Source organism: Apodemus sylvaticus, chromosome 5 (genome assembly GCF_947179515.1).
Source record: "Apodemus sylvaticus chromosome 5, mApoSyl1.1, whole genome shotgun sequence".
In the NCBI taxonomy this organism is placed as follows: Eukaryota; Metazoa; Chordata; class Mammalia; order Rodentia; family Muridae; genus Apodemus; species Apodemus sylvaticus.
The window spans coordinates 151,006,686-151,025,505 of NC_067476.1; the positions used below are offsets into that span (position 1 = coordinate 151,006,686).

The following is an 18,820-nucleotide window of genomic DNA, read 5'->3' on the forward strand; positions in this document are numbered from 1 at the left end:
CATGTGTATGTATGTATGTATGTATTTATGTATTTATTATCTTTTCAAATGGGAACACAACCCATTCAGGGAGTGCTGAGACTTGTCTTTAGTTCTAGTACTCAGGAAACAGATGCGAGCAGATCTCCAAGTTGTGGGCCAGCCTGGTCTACATGATAAGCTCCAGGCTAGCCAGGGCTGAATAGTGAGTATCTGTCTCAAAATAATTTGTCTCCTATACATCCCACTCTCTAGTTTCCTAAGCCTGGCTGCTTAGCCTTTGATCAGCCTCAGAACACCCCTCGCTACCCCTGCCCCAGGGCCTTTGCACTTCCTCTTCTTCCCCCACAATGCTCTTCTTCATGTGCAGCCGCTTTTCCTCCTTCCTCAGTTAACGCTGCTCTTTATCCATGCCCCAGTTCAACCATCACTTCCCTGGGATCGAGCTCCTGGCCCACAGGTTAAGCTGGAGGCTCCGGGGTGGGCGCTCCCTCTGCCCTTGCTGGTTTTGAAACTGCACTGTGCTCTCTTGCTTGCTGAGTCCCCTTGACCCGGAGTGCAAGCTCCGCACAGTCACAGTCAGCTCTGCCTTGCCAAGGGTTCAGATCTCAGCACCTATGGCAGTCGGGCACACAAGGCTCAGAAGCCATCTGCTAAGTCAAGACAGAGTCATGGGACTGAGCAGAAATGCCCTGTTGCCCCTCAGAAATCTCTCTCGATGCTTCCCTCACATGCACGTCCTCCCTCAGGCCCCCAGGGCCTAGTCACACAACTCGGAGATGAAGGCATCCTGGCTCTGCCTCCTCCTCAGCATCTTGCCCGTGTCCCTCACTGAGTGTCTCTCCCAGATGCAGGCGACATTATCTACAGGTCTACGAGGGACAGAAGTAAGAGCTGGGAAACCTGAGGAGATGGCGGAGTTCAGAACTGCACAGAGAGAGACTGGGCTTCTGGCCATGTGGCTATGTCTGACCGTGCCTTCCTGGCTGAGCTGGCCCTCAGCCTGGGATTCTGCCATCAGGAGCTTGGAAGGTCCTGGAGACCAGAAGCACCCAGCGGGCACCTCTCTCTGCTCAAAGTGTTTACACCTCAGCTCCAAAGTGCATCCCAGTGGTCCCACTCCACCAGGGATCTAGTCAAGGTCCGGGGATGAGGGGAGGGCACTGGGTCAGATAGTAACTGAGCCATGGCTGCCACCCCCAGCTCAGCTCCTGCTTTAACTAGCCCCTAACTCTACCCTGTATCTGCACAGTACCAGGCTCACAGTTCACAGTCTTTTCCTGTAAACAGACAAACCACCTTCATTAAAGACATGGATTTTCAGACCCTTGTGGTGCCATATACCATTATCCACAAAAGGGGCCAGGAGGAAGGCATGCATGCATCTATGCACATATATGCTTATGCAAATATAAACATGAGAATGCACAGTAACACACACACGCACACACACACACTCAGAGCCATCATCATAAGCAAAAAGAAGCCATAAGGGTAAATAAGACATGTGATTATGTCTTGGTTCGACCCCATCACTGTTCCAAACTATCCTAAAAACCAGAGTTGCTTTTTCTTTGTTCGAAGGGCAACAGGTGGGGCTTGGCAAGGAAGCCTGGGCTCCCCACCAGCCCTCTAGAAGGTTCCACATACCTCCAGCTCATTCCGCCGTAGAGGAAGGAGATCCAGAGCCAGCCCACCAGGAGGAACAGCAGCATGAGAGGGAAGGCGAAGATGAACCAGGAGCCAAAGTTCACCACGTCACACTGCGGGAAGAAACTGGGGAACAGAGGAGAGGGAGGGCAGCCATCAGACAGGACGTCAGGGGCAAGGCAGGAGGCCTCCGGGGGTCAGGGCAGAGACTCAAGGGCCCGGGGAGTACAGAAAGGGAAGACCCCTCCCCTTTCCTTCTTGTGAGGAGTGGGTTCTGACTCAATGGAACCACAGGTGCTCTGTGCCCCGCCCTCCAGAGTCCAGACAGCGATGTGGGCGGGTTGTACTGTGGCAAACTCAAGGGCCATTGGTCGGCATTCACGAGACAGCATGGCCAGCCGAGCTCTGAGCTTCACTTGGAATTATGTGGGGTCACCGCTCGTGAGACCGTGAGCCAGGCCGACTCTAGGCCTCACTTGGAATCACGCTGTGTTTAAGAGCTGGCGTCTCCTTCATCTGGTTCTTGTGACTCTTCCCACGTCTTGGGTGGGACCTGGAGGTGGACATCTTTAATCCTAACACTCAGGAGGCCAAGGGAGGTGGAGATCTGTGAGTTCAAGGCCAGTCTAGCCTATACAGCGAATTCCAGGCCAGCCAGAGTACTATCATAAACAGAAATGTGTGTGTGTGTGTGTGTGTGTGTGAGAGAGAGAGAGAGAGAGAGAGAGAGAGAGAGAGAGAGAGCGCCAGGGGCTAGAGAGATGACTCAGTGGTTAAGAGCACTGACCGCTCTTCCAGAGGCCCTGAGTTCAATTCCCAACAACAATGTGGTAGCTCACAACCATCTGTAATGAGATCTGATGCCCTCTTCTGGTGTGTGTCTGAAGATAATGACAGTGTACTCACATAAAATAAAGAAAAAGAAAAAAAAGAAAAGAAAGAAAGAACAGCCAAAATCAAAATAAAACAAAAGGAAAAATGTGTTATTAGATTGTAAAGAAAAAATGTTATAAAATGATGCAGATAAAAAATATGGATACAGGACTACCAGTAGCCAGTTGTAAACAAACAAACAAACAAATAAACAAGACAAAACAAAACAGGAGTAGCCATGTCTGGCAAACTAGTAGAAATATCAATAACCAGATTGAGATCCTAATATCTGATTTCCTACAATAAAAGTGTATGCGTTGTAAACACACAAGAGGAGCAAAATAGTGAAGGATATATTAATGCATTAGCAGATACAGAGCAAGTTGCATAATTTCCTAATATCAAAATAATACTAAAAGGAAATAATCAAGATGCCACAATCGATCAAATATAATGCCCAAGATAGGATCATTTAGAGGCTTTAGAAATGTATATATTCTGTAACATTTTAATTATAAAATCAGGCTATAAACATGTACAAACAGTATAGCAAAAATAGTATTAAATAGAAAAATACACACACACATATATACATATACACACTTACACACATATATACATATACACACTTACACACATATATACATGCACACACATACATATATATACATACATACATATATATATACATATGCACATACATACATAGAAACGACTAGAAGGAAGCCTACTGTCAGTGAGACTCAAAGTGTTTAATTTTTAAAATTTTTCTATATTTTCTAAGAATTTATCATGTGCATGATTCATTTTGTTACCAGAAATGCCAGTACAAGGTGACTGTGTAAAGAGCAGTTCACCATAGCCATTCCAGTCGCCCAGCTTCCTGTGGGGGCTCAGTGAGCCTGGGGATCCCCCTGTCTCTGTCTCCTGGCGCCAGGTGACAGATGTGCATCACCACATCTGAATTTTTACCCGGGAGCTGAGGATCTCACTCTGGTCCTCATGCTTGGGCAGAGGGCATTTTACCCTGCCTGTGATGCCTATCCTCTTCAGTGTCACGACTGCGCTTGAGAAATGACCAATGGCTCCCCAGCCCCCTCTGCCACCACCACCACCGCCGCCTGCCTCACAGATCCGGGCTTTGGTTGAACACAGGCTGTAGCTGGTGGGCAGCCTCAGTAGCCACGCTGAGTTACCAGATCCTTTTTAGTGCTGTTTGCCAAATGTTCACACTTGCGTTTGTGCAAATCATACAAATAGACAGTAGGGAGAGGCAACAGAGAAACTCCAGGGACCCAGTTGCTTGGAATCCTGGGATCTGAAAGTCAGAGAGACTCCTGAAATAAGATTTACACACCAGAACCTGGCTATCGGGCGATGCAACCACTGGAGCCCTTCTCTCCTGCTCTAGGCCTGGGGACCGGAAGCCATCAGTCAGTGTCTAGAGACCCTCCCTGCTGGCAGAAGAGCTTCCCCAAGGGAGCCTGCTCAGAGGAAGAGAGCCTCCTCCGGGCTCATTCTTGCCTTGAACCAACGCCTCCAGCTAGGATCCGAGTTTTCCATCCCAATGCCCTGATCTCTTGGGGTCTCACTCTCTTACTTGTTGGAATTCACATGCCATGCTTGGAACCCACTAGCCCCCTAGTCTTTCTAAAAATTGTTTGCTTGTTTGTTTTTGAGATGATTGCTAGTGTCTAACTTGTGAGCTACCTGCCTCAGACTACAGGGGTACCCCCACCCGCTCTCCCTGGTCTTTCTGCTCCCCCAAGGGCAGTCACACCTCAGGGCCTCTGCTCCTTCCGAAGTGCTCCTTCAGCTTCTGAGCTCATCGACCCCATTCTAGAGCTCACATGTCAGCTCAGCAACAGGTGTCCCCTACTGACATACCCCCACAGGGTCCTGGTCTTGTCCCCCTACCCACATCCCCTGATCTGTTTTGTTTTCTTTCTGCCCCATGTGTAGCAGACATTCGTTTGCTTTTGTTTGTTTTGTGTTTTGAGACAGGATCTCAAGTAGCCCAGGCTGGCCTCAAACTCTCTGTGAGGATGTCCTTGAACCTGTGGGTCTCTAACTCCTGGTTAGGAGGGAAGACTTGCCACACCATCTGGCCTCCATTTGTTCCTTGCTCATCGCCTGTCTTTCCCCCAGAATGCTGGTTCTCCAAAGATGGAGAGTTGATGATTTGTTTCTGTGTCTTCAGAGCTAGGCCAAGAGAGTCACTTTTTCACCATCCTTGGCTAGGAAATAAGTAAGAAGAGGAAGAGGAGGATCCCTGGCCAGGATGGATCCCTGGCCAACAGGGGATATTGTGTTTAACTCTGTGTGCATGCGTGTGTGTGTGTGTGTGTGTGTGTGTGTGTCTATGTGTGTGCATGTGTATGTGCATGTGTGTGCATGTGTACGTGTGCATGTATGCATGTGCACATGTGTGTGTGTGTGTGTGTGTGTGTGAGCTCATGTGTGCTTATTGTGTGCATCATGCATGTGCAGGTCCAGTGTCAATGCTGAGTGTCCTCCTCAGTCACTCTCCACTGTCCTTTTTGAGGCAGGGTCTCTCAGTGAACCCAGAACTCATTATTGACTCAACCCCACTGGCCAGTGAGTCCCTGGGGGGGTCCATCCGTCTCTCCGCCCCAGAGCGGAGGTCACAGACGTGTGTCACCATGTCGCACTTTTTAGGTGGGGGCTGGGGATCCAAACTCAGGTCCTCATATTTACGCAGCAAGCTCTTTACCCACTGAGCCCCTCTCCCCAGCCCCACCCTCACCTCTTGAGCTGGCCGAGCAGGATGAGGTTGGGGGCTGTGCCCGTGAGGGTGGCAGTGCCCCCGATGCTGGCCGAGTAGGGGATGGAAATGAGGAAACCCTTCCAGATGTTTCTGCGGTGTTCCTCCTCCTTGGAGTCATCAGGCAGCTCCAGCGGGGCCTCTGCATCCTCAGGGTGGCCTCTGTGGGAAAGGACCCAGAGAGAGGCAATTCAGAGCAGTGGTCAGAGCCTCCGGCTCCAGGAGGAGCTGGCCCCAGGAGGAGCCGGCTGCCCGAGGCTATGCTCGTGGCTTCAGGATTCTTTCTAGAGTCAAAACTGCCATGGGCCCTGGAAACCTTCAGCTCAGACACTCTATTCAAATAATTTACCTCAAGAAACCATTGAGATAAGCAGCTCAGAGGGTAGCAGGGTGCACCAAGGCATTAAATATCATTTCACTCAAAAACAACAAAACTGTCCACCCAAGGGAAATCAGCTACATGTAGAATCTTTTTCTGGATGGGACGGCTACGTAGCTGTTAAAATGTGTCATTTTGGGGCTGGTGAGATGCCTCCTCAGGCATCCTGACCTAACAGGACCTAACATGATGGCAGGAGAGAACTGACTCCTGCAGGCTGCTCTCTGACTTCCACACGTGTGCATGGCATGCACACTCATACACGCATGCACACGGACTCAGGCAAAGTTAAAAATGTAAGAATGTACTTTTAAAAAGTAAAATGAAAATGAATGGGCGACTTGAGAGGTATCTGTTAAGTGTGTGCATCAGCAGTCTCATGAGAGACAGCTGATATCATTGCCTGGACTTTGTTGTAAAGTATTCCTGTAACACTGTCTTCAGGGATGTGCCAGTCCTCCAGCCGCCGATGGTATACACAATCTTGCATCACTTCCTCGCCCAGGAATGAAACCATCATGTTCCCCTGCTTTTATTTCTTCTTTGAATTTTGTTTTATATTATTTTCCTTGTACATTTTGACAAAGAATGAAGCAAAGCATCATTGAGAGATTGTGAGGAAATCAGAGATGGCATGGTGCTCTGGAGGTTGAGGCTGGAGGATCCTGAGTTTGAGGTCAGCTTGGAATACATAGTGAGAACTGCCTCTCGCAAAATCAGAGGCCACGATTCTGCTGGACTGGCTCACTAGTTTACCTCAGGCATTGGTCCACATAACAAAACTCCGTTGTCTTTTCTTTACTTGGATTCTGGGGATTTGAACTCACAGCCTTAGAATGCACAAAACAAATTGCAAGCCCGGCATGTGAGTCAACGGCTTGTCTAACACTCAGGAAGCCCTGCGTTGGTCTCTCACAAGAAAATGAAAGTGAAGCTACTGCCCTAGATAACCAGGCACTTTCTAAAACATATTTGGAAGCTCATTTTCAAAACTAAAATTGATTGATTGCAAGATAACCTGAGTTTGATCCCTCTGCCTCACATGGTAGAAGGAAAGACCTGATTACTGAAAGTTGTCTTCTGACCTCCACACATGTGCTGTGGTTGTAAATGCACGCGCGCACACACACACACACACACACACACACACACACACACACACGCACACGCGCACGCGCGCGCACACACACACGCACACACACACGCACACACACACATGAAAGAGGGAGGCAGCTATGGAGTAGCAGGAGGCTAATGCCTGAGGGTCTTCCCAGACTGGGGGTCTTGTTGCTTGCCTCTTGGAAGGAGGGACCCAGGAGAGCATCAGTGTGCTTATATATCCATGGTTTTGCCTTGATACACATGTTTGCCTGCATGTGCATGTGTGCCTGTGGAGATCAGAACTCAACCCTGAGAGGCATCCTCAGGTGGTGTCCACAGCGTGTGAGTGGCATCTCTCATTGACCTGAACTCACTCACCAAGAAGGTTAGTTTGCCAGTGAGTACCAGGAATCTCCCTGTGGCCATGATACTTGGCAATTTTCCTTCCTTCCTTCCTTCCTTCCTTCCTTCCTTCCTTCCTTCCTTCCTTCCTTCCTTCCTTCTTTCCTTCCTTCCTTCCTTCCTTCCTTCTCTCCCTTCCTCCACCCACCCCCTCTCTTTATTTTTGGTTTCTGGGATCAAATTCATCTTTGTGTTTCTAAGCCAAGCCCTTCACTGACAGCTACCTCCCCAGGCCCAAGGATGACATTTAGTTTGATATAATTAAAAGTTTTGAGATAGTATCTTGCTATGTATCCCAGGCTAAGCTCCAACTCTTCATCCTTCCTTAGTCTCCAAATGGCTGTGATTACAGGTGTGTATATCTATCTACACCTGGCTACTGGCTGCTTTTTTTTAGGGGCCTCAGCTGAGCCACAGGCCAAACAGCTGGACTCCACATCATCTGGAGAGAACTTGGGGCTGGGTGGGGGGTTGGTGCTGCACCCAGTCCTTGTCAATTCCCCCCTTGAATCTAGCTCGGGATTCCCTGGGAATGAGACCAGAGCTTACCCTTCTGAACTGGCGAGAAGCTGCATCTCCGTGGGCACTGTTCGAAGTCCATTTCCCTGCACAGCAGCTGGGAGAGAAAAGCAGGCGCAATGTTGAAGGCAAAGGGGGCTAATGGGAAGTTCCCAACCCTTGTGCAGCCAGTCGGGAACGAGATCGCACTGCCAAGATGCTGTTCACTGAAGAAAAAAAATGAGGCAGGTCAAGACACAGCAAAGGGATGGAGAGGAGGGGAAGGAGGAAGGGAATAGAAAAAGCAATAGATGGGCATGGGAGGGGGAGGTAAGGTAAAGGCAAAGGTAAAGTGCATTCCACACTTCACCCCACCATAGATGTTTAGGGGTGCTGCCACTAGGCTGACTGACAACCCCTAACACAAACCAAGGCTGGCCTGAGGGGCCATTGCTAAAAGCTACCTGGGAAACATGAGCAATGTGAGTGATGGTATTCATTCATTCATTCATTCATTCATTCATTATCTGTTCAAAGAAAACACAGTCCCTGACCCAGTGCAGAACATGAAACAAGCCTCTGCTCCAGTGGTGACTATATTCTAAAATAGGAGACAGACAAGAATATAATAATGAGAATTTCAGGTTGTCATGGCGATGAATGTTATAGAGGAAATATAGCCAGGCAAGGAAAGAGAAAGTGACAGTCAAGTACCGTTGATGTCATGTCATTAGAGCTGATGGCATTCCACTGAGCCTGCAGTTCAACAGTGGCCGGGCCTACAAAGCTCCACAGGAAAAGGCCCCAGGAAATAGAGTGACAGGTGCAAAGGCCCTGTAGTAGGAGTTGGAAGAGCTGAGGAAGCAGGGCATGCTGGGACAGTGGTGAGTCAGGATGGGTTAAAGGGTACGGAAAGCCGGAGGTGACAGAAATGCCCTGTGGAGTTATTCTCTACTTGTATGGACTTCAGGAGCTGGCTGTCCACATTAAGTAAGGGGATGGTGGCTGGTTCACACCGGTGATCAGAGAGACCCTGAGGTTGACCAAGTGGTGTTCACATCAAGACCTCACCACTACTGAGAGTGAAGGACTGGAACTCAAGCATGCAAATTTTACAAAATGTGCCAAGCACAAAATTCCCTCTCTCTCTCTCTCTCTCTCTCTCTCTCTCTCTCTCTCTCTCTCTCTCTCTCTCTCTCTCTCTCTCTTCCTCCCTCTCTCTCAAGATTTATTTATTATATGTAAGTACACTCTAGCTATCTTCAGACACTCCAGAAGAGGGCATCAGATCTTCTTACAGATGGTTGTGAGCCACAATGTGTTACTGGGATTTGATCTCAGGACCTCCAGAAGAGCAGTTGGTACTCTTAACCACTGAGCCATCTCTCCAGGCCCATCTTTGTGTCTCTTGTGTACCCCCAAAATCACTGATAAGACAGGAGGCCCATCACAGGTCCTACCACTCAGCACAAGATGAACAAGCACAGTATGTCATGTGAGTGGGCGGCACAGGACACGCGGCACAGGGAAAGAAGAGAGATCATCCTGAAGAGCTTGGCTGACGGGAACCTGGATGAGAGGAAACGTTGTTACCTCGGAGTGATGTGTGGGAGGTCCTGAGAAGGAAAATGCTGTGTGTCAAGGGAAGCCAGTGGGGCTGGAGGTCCTCTCCTCTCTACCCCCCACCCCCGCTGTGTCCTCCCCCTACCCACGGACACAGACACATCCTGAACATGCACAACTGATCACCATTTGGGTTTGTTATTTTTTCCATTGAGTTTCCTTCTGGACATCAGATCACACTGTCATTCCTGTGCACTGGGAAGAAGGGTCTGGACTCTTGTCTTGGCCTCTCTCAGTCTCCATCCCCCTACACACCCACCCACACCCCTACACAACCCCGCACACTACCACTAGCTTGCAGAGCCCTTCCTTCCTCCAGGCTGCTGTTGTCTTGTTGGCACCAAAGGAGAACAAGACTTCATGGTGTCTGACAGCGTCACTTCTGCTGTGCCCTGGGGTGCCTCTTCCCTGTTGAGCACAGCAGGGGTCTCACGTGAAAGGCTGGGTCCACTTCTCCTAGACTGCTGAACAGCTCACGGCTAGGGCAATGGGACACATGTCCACATGCAGTGCACGAGGCCAGAGCCCAGGGCACTGAGGCAGGAACAAAAAGGCTGTTAATAACACACAGATGAGGGTGGAGGTGGAAGGAGTCACTCCCCAGAGGATGACCTCTGACCCAGTGACCCTTAGCCCTCACCATCTCAAGTTTGTCCTGTATCTTTTCCACTGGGCCCCCAGGTACTGGGGCAGCATCTGACATTGGCAGAGCTTACCAGTACCAGGAGCAGAACTCCCCAGCCTCAGGGACTCCTTGGGTATGAATCCTACCCAGAGGGTTTGTAGTGGGCTCTGCAGTGGGCGGGGCCTCAGTAGTTTTGACAAGCCTGGAAGGAGATTCTTTTGTGTAGTTTGGGTCAAGAGCAACAGATCTGAAGTTACAGAAGGGAGACGGGCTTGCAGTGTCTTCTGGCCCTGGTGGTGGGAATGTAGGTCTCATGTGGAGCCAGGCTGCTCACGGCCTACGCCAGAGTTGGGGAACCCCATATGAGACTGTGTGTGGTTCCAAGCATAAGAGGCCCAGTGTGTGCACCTGTGGATAAGGGTAGGGGTTCATATTGGTGTCAAAATGTTCTCTATCGGGCACTAGCTTTGGTGATGATGATAATGGGGGTGAATCTGGAAAACAGGAAAACCAAGGTTTTTTGCTCCCAATTTACCCTGCCTGTCCCACAGCATCCCTGTGACCCAAGTGGCTTTAGAGACAGAATGGAAACAGGTCTGTGGGGCAAAGTCTCTAGGGTGCCTTGGCTGGAGCCACACGTCAGCCCAGAGCGTGGTGCTTATGTAAGGGCTTCGAGGACAGCAAGCCTTGGGTGTACACTGCGTGGGAGAGCTGGAATCTGCGCGCAGGCCACCACACAGCCCCAGCAGCCACAGAGTCAGCCATCCTCTGCCTCTAGAGAATGAGGCCTGGAGAGGCAGGTCAAGGCTGGGGATAAGGAAACCCAGTGGGTTAGTGGTCCAGCCAGGCCTATACAGTAACCAGGACTGACGATTTACCCAGAGCTGCCAACCCCCATCATAACTCTCACCAGGGCTTACCCAACACCTAGAAGGTCTGACATAGAACTAATGAATAATCCAACTTCTCTGTCCAGCCTTTTGGATTTGCCTCAGGAAAGAGTTAGCCTGTTAGTCAGGCAGAGAGTACCCCATGGAGGGCCAGACACCTCTACAATAGGCAGTTTAGTGAACACAATTCATTCAGCACGTCCCATAGCCTGGAATTAAGTATTGTTCTCTCCATTGGATGGAGAGGGAAACAGAGTGTTAACAGAGATGCTAACTGCTCTGTTCATTTGCTTACTCATTTTCTATGTGCATTTATTGAGCACCTACTATGTGCTGAGCAGTGCTGTAAGACATCACCAGCAAATGTCATTCATATGATGAATAAAAGTGACCCAATCCTTCTTGAGCTAGAGACAGATGACAGACAGCAGGCAGATGACCCCATGACCCCTCTTCCAGGATGGGAAGGGAACATGAAGAAAGGCAGAGAGGGTCTTGCTGCCTACCCTGCTAACTTATACAACATGCTTTTGTTGCTGATGTCTTAAAGTTGTGTGTGTGTGCATGCATGTTTCTATATGTGACCAGGTTTAGAGAGACTGGAAGAACTGACTTTGGGTGTCTATATCACGCTCCATCTTAGGTTTCTGAGACAGTCTCTCCCTGAAGCGGAAGCTCCTGCTCCCCTGCCCGCGGAGCTCCAGGGATCTTGCGGTCTCCACCTCCCCTGTAACGGGAAGCACGGGCATCTGCCTCTTGCCTAACTTTTCGCCAGGGCGCTGCTGTGAATCCCAACTGCACCATCTCCCAAGCCTGGTGGTGTTTTGTTTTTTGTTTTTGTTGCTTTTGAGGCAGGATCTTGTCATGTAGCCCTGGCTGCCTTTGCACGGGACCTTTTCCTTTCTCGGCCTTTTAATGTTGGGATTACAGGCATGAGCCATCCTAACTGCCGCACACATCCCTTCTTCTGTCGCAGACTCCCGTTTCACGCATGTCACGGGCCATGTGCAACAAAGTCCTGACTTTCAAGATTAGAGACTCTCAGGAGGCAACTGGCAAGCCAAGAGTGAAGGAGAGAGCCAGTTACCTCAACCTGAATGGCCGCTCTGACTCCAGCCATATTTCTCCCAGGCAGAGGAAAGACAGAGTGTAGGCTCAAAGCTAGGCAAACCCCCAACCGGTTGAGGGATTCCAGGGAGCACAGCCTTGAGAGACTCTCCTCGGCTGAAGCCTGGGTTAGAACAGTGCTCCCTCGTCAGTAAGGACAAAACGCCATAGAACCGTTCAGACAACAGTGGCAACATTGGAGGGAGAGGTGTCAGGAACTCCCCGAGAGGTGGAGGACCTCTTAGGTCTTGTCCAGTGCTCCCATCTACTCGTGTGCTCAGAGCTCTGCCTCTTCTTGACAACCACATTCCTTTGGGCAAAACATTTTGCCTTTGTGAGCCTCTATCTTCCCATCTATGGAATGAGGACCGTAAACATCAAACAGGCTAATGAGAAATTGGGCCAAGTTGACATTCAGGGTCTTTGGGAAAGGGAAGTTTGTATCAGCATGGTTGCTGACCTGGCCATTGGTGACCCTTATGAACTCTGACAAACTCTGACAAACTCCTTGTTCAAATCGGAGCTCACCAGCCTAACCCCACACGTCCCACCTCCTGTCTAGCACACAGTAACTGAGTGGAAAGGGCCCCTCTCTTTGCTCTGAAGTTAACAGTTTCCTGAGCCTCTGAGGCTGATCATTAACCTCCAGGTCTCTGATCCTGCAGCCTGAAGACAGATGTCTGGCCTGGGTTCCAGGGTCTCGACCTCCCCACAGCCTGCTGAGTAGGAAAAATGTCTGTAGGTTTCCTTTTATAACTGTCACTATCTATGACCTCAGGCAAGTCCCCTCTCCTTTAAAGGTCTCAGAGGTTTTGTTTTTGTTATAACAGACTGGACAATCCAACATTTATGTGGCCACCTTGCGGGAGGCAGAACGGAATGGGAGGAATACAGCCCCAGTCAGTCGGGCTGACTCAAACACATAGTGACACAGGTTATGTTGCCATGGTAACCTCTGGGGACTTCTCCATCCTCTCCTTATTTCTTCCTCAATTTCTATTTATCCGAATGATGTCGATGGGATCCTGTCTCACTCTGACACAGACCCTCAGAAGGTTCCTTGAACACAGTAAGTACTCATGAGCTTGGTTCTTCTGAAGACACATCAGGCAAAACAGAAGATAATAGATTCCTGAGGTTGAAATGAATGAGGGAGATGTCAAATGTCTGATGCCACCCCAGGGTGACCATGAGGCCATCCTCTCAGAGCCTCACAATGTGGGAGGGCTCAGCAGCCCTGTCTGTAGCCTGAATCTGGCCCACCTTGTCTGAGCTGACCTGCCAACTAAGAACAGCTCTTAGAATTTTTAAACAGTTCAAACTATCCAGAGCTTGGGAAGAGGTTCAATCAGCAAGGGCTTGTTATACAAGCATGGGAATCTCAGTTTCATTCCAAGTTCCCAATACAAGCCAAATGCAGGATCTGGAGGGATGGCTCAGTGGTTAGGAGCACTGGCTGCTCTTCCAGAGGACCTGGGTTCAATTCCCAGCACCCACATGGCAGCTCTCAACTGTCTGTAACTCCAGTTCCATGGGATCTGACACACACGCAGGCAGAATGCCAAGGCATGTAAAATAAAAATCAATAAATCATTTTTGAAAAGCCAGGTGGTGTATATATCTGTGATCCCATAGCCGGGAGGAGAAGACAGCAGGATCCTGGCTGGGCTCGCTAGCTGGCTGGGTCAGTGAGTTCCAGGATCATAGAGAGAGCCTGTGCTGCAAAAGATACACTGCATGTGGACCTCCCCAGATATATGAAAACATGTACCGTGAACACAGAAATACATGAGACCCACAGAAGAAAAACACTGGGGATGACACAGTTATCGGAAATCTTAACTCTGGCTCCCACGCGGACCTTTTCTTGGCATGTAGCCAGCCACCGGCACCCTGCCGCCTTCTTCAAAGGCAGAGTTGGGAGGTTGCGACAGAGTGGCCCACAAAGTCTAAAATGTTTACTGTCTGGTTATTTACAGGGACCAACTGCCAGCCCAACCACCTGGCAAACGTCCTCTATTACCTGGAAGACTGTGTCCTGTGACAATACCTCTCTGCTCTTTCACAAGGGTAACATTCTAAATGTTTCACTCTGTCTTTCCAAACCCAACTGTGAAGCGCTCCTGAACCTCTTTTAGCTTTCAGTACCATGCATATTGAGTCCATGGTACTGGGCATGGGCAGTCTGTAGATGGTGTACGGATCAATGTGTGATTTGTGCAGACATGTGTATATGTGTAGTGTCCATGTGTATATAGTATACATGTATGTGCAGGTATGCATGTGTGTCCATGTGTGTGTAGTATACATGTGTGTGCATATATGCATGGGTACATGCACATGCATAGATGTGTGCTTGTGTATATATTGTAGCATGTGTATGCAATGTACATGTGTGTATGCAGTATACATGCATGTATGTATGTGCACGTGTACATGGCTATGCATGTGTGCATGTGTATGATATGTACATGTATATGCAGTACACATATGTGTAGAGGTGTGAATATGTATGCAATGTGCATGCGTGTGCAGATATACATGCGTGTGCATGTGTACCTGTGTGTGCAGGTATCCCGTGTGTATGTAGTATACATATGTGTGCAGGTGTACATGTTTCCATTTGTATGCAGTGTACATGCTGTGCAGATGTGGATATGAACATGCATGTGCAGGCATGTATATGTATGCTTATGTGCATGTACATGCAATGTGCATGCGTGTATGCAGGGATGCATGTGTGCACGCATACATGTGTGTGCATGCATATATGTGTGTAATCATATCTGTGTATGTGAAAGCATCCCTCCTCCCATAGTGGAGAATACTGTAGTAACAGCACCACAGGCTCTCCATGCCAGTCAGCTGGAGAGTTCTTTGAGGATTTGCATCTGGGAAAGAAACTGCAAACATTTCCTGTAACTTGATTAAGTTCTTGCAGAACACCCTTAAGGAGAGCTATCTTGGGCTAGGCTCTCTCCAGCAGAGAATTTGCCCAGTTTCTGTTCCTACCTGCACCGACACTTGCTCATCTGATAAGTCCAGCCCCTGCTTTTAAATGTACAGGAAGGGTGCTTAACCGGTTGCTTAGTATACAATGATGCTGAGGTTAAAATGTCCAGGGATGCATGGTTTGGTGTTTCCAATTCTAATTAACTGTCATTGTTAAAACTCAGCCCACAGTGTGTGCCCAGCACATGTATGTGCCCCTGGCCTTTCCCGGGGGCCTGTGGGCCTCCAATGCCCATCCCCCCCAGCAGTGGTGTGGGCCCTGGCACCCGTCCAGCCTTACCTGTACTCTCAGCGCCTTCCTGGGGAAGGTCCTTCCGAGCTTCACGCTGGCCAAAGAGGCTCTTGAGGATGGCGCTGGCGATGGGTAGCATCATGGCGGTGGAGGCCGTGTTGCTCAGCCACATAGACAGGAATGACGTGGTCACCATCATCCCCAGGATGAGCCTGGGAGACAGAAGGAGTTAGGGCTGGATCTAGAACTCGGGGTCCACAGGGGACTATGGTCTAGTCCCTGGAGAGCCTAAGTGTTGGTTTTACAGGAGGGAAACTGGAGTTCACAGAAGATCCCAGTGTCGGGGTAGAGAGGTCAGAGCCCTCAGATCAGTGTAATCTGTGATGGGATCTCTTCTTATGTTGATAGCGCCCCTCGTACCAACCCCTACTCCGAGCCAGGATTTCTCCACGTAGCTCTGACTGGCTTGGAACTATGTAGCAAACACAGAAGCAACTGCCTGTCTAGGCATATCTTGTTTGATTTGGAGTGTGTGTGTCCCAGGGCTCCATCGGGTCTCTCCTTTCACCTCTGTGTGAGTTGTAGGGATCTAAGTCAGGTCACCGAGCCGGCCAGCAAGTGCCTTTGCCCACGGAAACACCCTGCCTGCCCCAGGGCTTGTTTTAGGTCCAAGAACGACTTGGCATATTGTGCTTAAAGAACTTGACTGTTGACATCAGACCAAGCCTAACCTTTCCCTGCCTTGCCCCCAGATCCTTAATGGTGTCCTTTCCAGGGCACTAGAATCTGCCACCTTGCCCCTCCCTCTTCTGCTCCCAGGCCTGCTGGTTCCTACTGCCCACTGACCTGAGCTTCTTGCCAGCCCAAGGCCCACCTGAATGCTCCTGTTCCAGCCTCTGTCTGGCCCACCCACACCAGCACGCTCTTAGTGTCATGGGCTTTTCCACACGGAGAGTGTATAACCGCACTGTATTAGGTAGGAGGTAAACGGAGGCTTCACTCTAGATTAAGCCAAGGACCCCAGCTCCTGTCAGGTTCCCGATGACTACAATGGCTTCTGGAGTCTTCATCCATTTCTGTCTCCTCTTAAACCTGTTTCTTCCTGGCTCCTGTGCTGCGTCTTCAGGGTGTTTATTTCTTGGCCTTTCTGTCCATTCTGCCCAGCTGAGCCCAGAGACTCCCCCCTTCAGGAAGTCCCCCTCCTTTTCCCCTGGGACTTTATACTGGGGGGGGGGAGTCCAAGTACACTTGGCATTAAACAAGCTTTTGTCTGAGACTATCCTACAGGTCTTCTAATGGGAATGGGGGATGGGGGATGGGTGGTTCAACAGCATGAACAGTGGCCGGGGACAGTGTTACTGAAACACCTTGTCATGAGCACTTTCTCATTACACTGTCTGTCTTTATGTCTGTCTGTCTATCTATCTATGTATCTATCTATGTACCTATGTATCTATGTATCTGTCTACCTCTCTATCTATCTATCTATCTATCTATCTATCTATCTTTCTATCTATGTATGTATCTATCTATATATCTACCCAGGGTGTGCACAAAAAATGTGTTTGTGTGTGTGTGTGTGTGTGTGTACACAAATAGCATGGCATATGTTGGTGGTCAGAGGAAGGACAACTTTCAAAGCTGGTTCTCTCCTACCACCATGTGGGTCTCGGAGACTGAGTCCCTGATTCCCCCAAGCCACTCCTGTTGAGGTTTGGTCTTTTGCTAGATAGTGTATTGCTAAATATTGGCAGTAAGGTTACTTCTAAGGACGAGAGAATCTGCAGTTGACCAAGTGATGCTATGTGATCTTGCCCCCCCCCCACCCCCAGTCATCCCTGATTGGTGAATAAAGATGCCTACAGCCTGTAGCTGGGCAGAATTGAGAAAGGCGGGGCTTGGTGCTCCCAGGCTCAGCTTTGGAGGAGAACCACAGGATAGGAAGGAGGAAGACCCCCATGGGTTAGGTGAGTCAGGAGAATACGGCCATGAGGGCTGGCCAGTTGGAGTTAGGAGCGACCCAGATGGAATATGGCAAGTTCTAATTCAGGGTTATTAATTGGGGAAATAGATTTTAATAGCTTAGAGGGTAGGTCTCTGGCCAACTGTAGTGCTGATTAAGGCTTATTAATAATAAAAGTTGTGTGTCTTTTATCCATGAACTGAATGATCAAAGGTGGGGTAGAAGGCCCCGATTGAGGTTAAATATTAGGACAGCACACTCCTGCCCTTCAGTCTGGCAACCACCAAGAACGGTAGCGAGCAGCCAGTTTTATCACTTGAGCCCATGGGATCCCTTGGACTTGCCTGGTTAATCCACAAGGACTTCATGAGACCTGGCGACAGAGCTGGCAGAGGTGGGTGCTGCCACTTTCTGGAGCAGAGGAGACTGACCTCATCCCAAGAAGCCTGGTGACACTACTCTAAAATCCCTGTGCACAAGGCTGAGGGGCCAGCATCCAACTCTGTCTCCAGTGACTCTTATTTTATATTATTGCTTTTTTGAGGCAGGCTCTCACTACGTAGCTCTGGCTGTCCTGGAACTCACTATGTAGACCAGGCTGGCCTCGAACTCATAGCGACCTGCCCTCTTCTGCCTTTTGAGTGTTGGGATTAAAGGCATGCATCACCATGTCTAGCTTTGGAGTTCTTTGAAGCATACTGAAGACTGCTGTCACCAAATCAGCTTTACACTGCATATTTAAGAAATGCATCAAGTTGTCGAGAAACTAGGAAGAGCTTTGCCGTCCACCCACCCCAGGTTTCCCTGTGGCCTGCTCTTACCTTGCGGGCTGGACCCCAACTAGCATGAGGACCTTGAGGGCGATTCTTCGGTGCAAGTTCCATTCCTCGATGGCGCTGGCCATGATCAGGCCGCTGAGGAAGAGGAAGTTGGTGTCGAGGAAGTACTGGGGGCAGACCTTGCTGGAGGGTAGAATTCCCATGAAGGGGAAGAGGATGATGGGCAGAAGAGCCGTCACTGACAGGGGCAGGGCCTCCGTGCACCAGTACACTGCCATGAGCAGGATGACATACAGGCAACGACCTTCCTGTGTGTGGAGCAGGGGATGGATACCAGGTCAGTGGCGTGTGCATCAGGCCAGAGGCGATGGGGGGAGGGGCACCAAGGCTCCCACTCAGGGAAGCAGTGGATGGCATCATCTTGCTCAGCTATAAAATGAGGAAGCTTTCTGTGAGAAGCTTTCTTTCTGACCACAGACGTTGGAGATATATGAAACCATTTTCCCCTCACACCATTATCTCTGTGGGAAACCCCAAGGATGAGAATGTTAACAGTTTACTTCTAGAGAATTCTAGAAAGTTCTGGAAAGGCAGAGGGGAGTAAGGCAAAAGGATACCAAGAGGACTTAGAAGGTTCCTCCATGGGCACCTGAGGCATGACCCCTGTGGGAAACCTGAAGGTGGTGTTATGGATGTGACGTTAGGAAAAATGCCATCTATAAAGGTTGCCCTTGAATGTTACATAGTCCGGTTACAGGAAAGAAAGAAGAAAGAAAGAAAGAAAGAAAGAAAGAAAGAAAGAAAGAAAGAAAGAAAGAAAGAAAGAAAGGAAGGAAGGAAGGAAGGAAGGAAGGAAGGAAGGAAGGAAGGAAGGAAGGAAGGAAGGAAGGAAAAGAGAAAGAAAGAGAGAAGGAAGAAAAGG

General features: G+C 49.4%; 1 protein-coding gene across 2 annotated transcripts in view; it reads right to left on the reverse strand.

Annotated features, from left to right (window-relative positions):
- Slc13a3 (solute carrier family 13 member 3) overlaps positions 1–18,203 on the reverse strand; it is a 39,928-nt gene extending 21,725 nt beyond the window's left edge. Inside the window, exons 1-5 of one of the 2 annotated variants that reach the window (XM_052181574.1) lie at positions 17,941–18,203; positions 15,205–15,368; positions 7,719–7,785; positions 5,270–5,449; positions 1,630–1,755 (exon numbers count right to left, since the gene is read on the reverse strand). In XM_052181574.1, the coding sequence (XP_052037534.1) occupies positions 1,630–1,755; positions 5,270–5,449; positions 7,719–7,785; positions 15,205–15,368; positions 17,941–18,176 (773 nt within the window). In that variant the 5' untranslated portion in view covers positions 18,177–18,203. Of the gene's footprint in view, positions 1–1,629; positions 1,756–5,269; positions 5,450–7,718; positions 7,786–15,199; positions 15,369–17,940 lie in introns of both variants that reach the window. The other variant, XM_052181575.1, reaches the window with a different exon arrangement.
- Between the last annotated feature and the right edge of the window lie 617 nt (positions 18,204–18,820).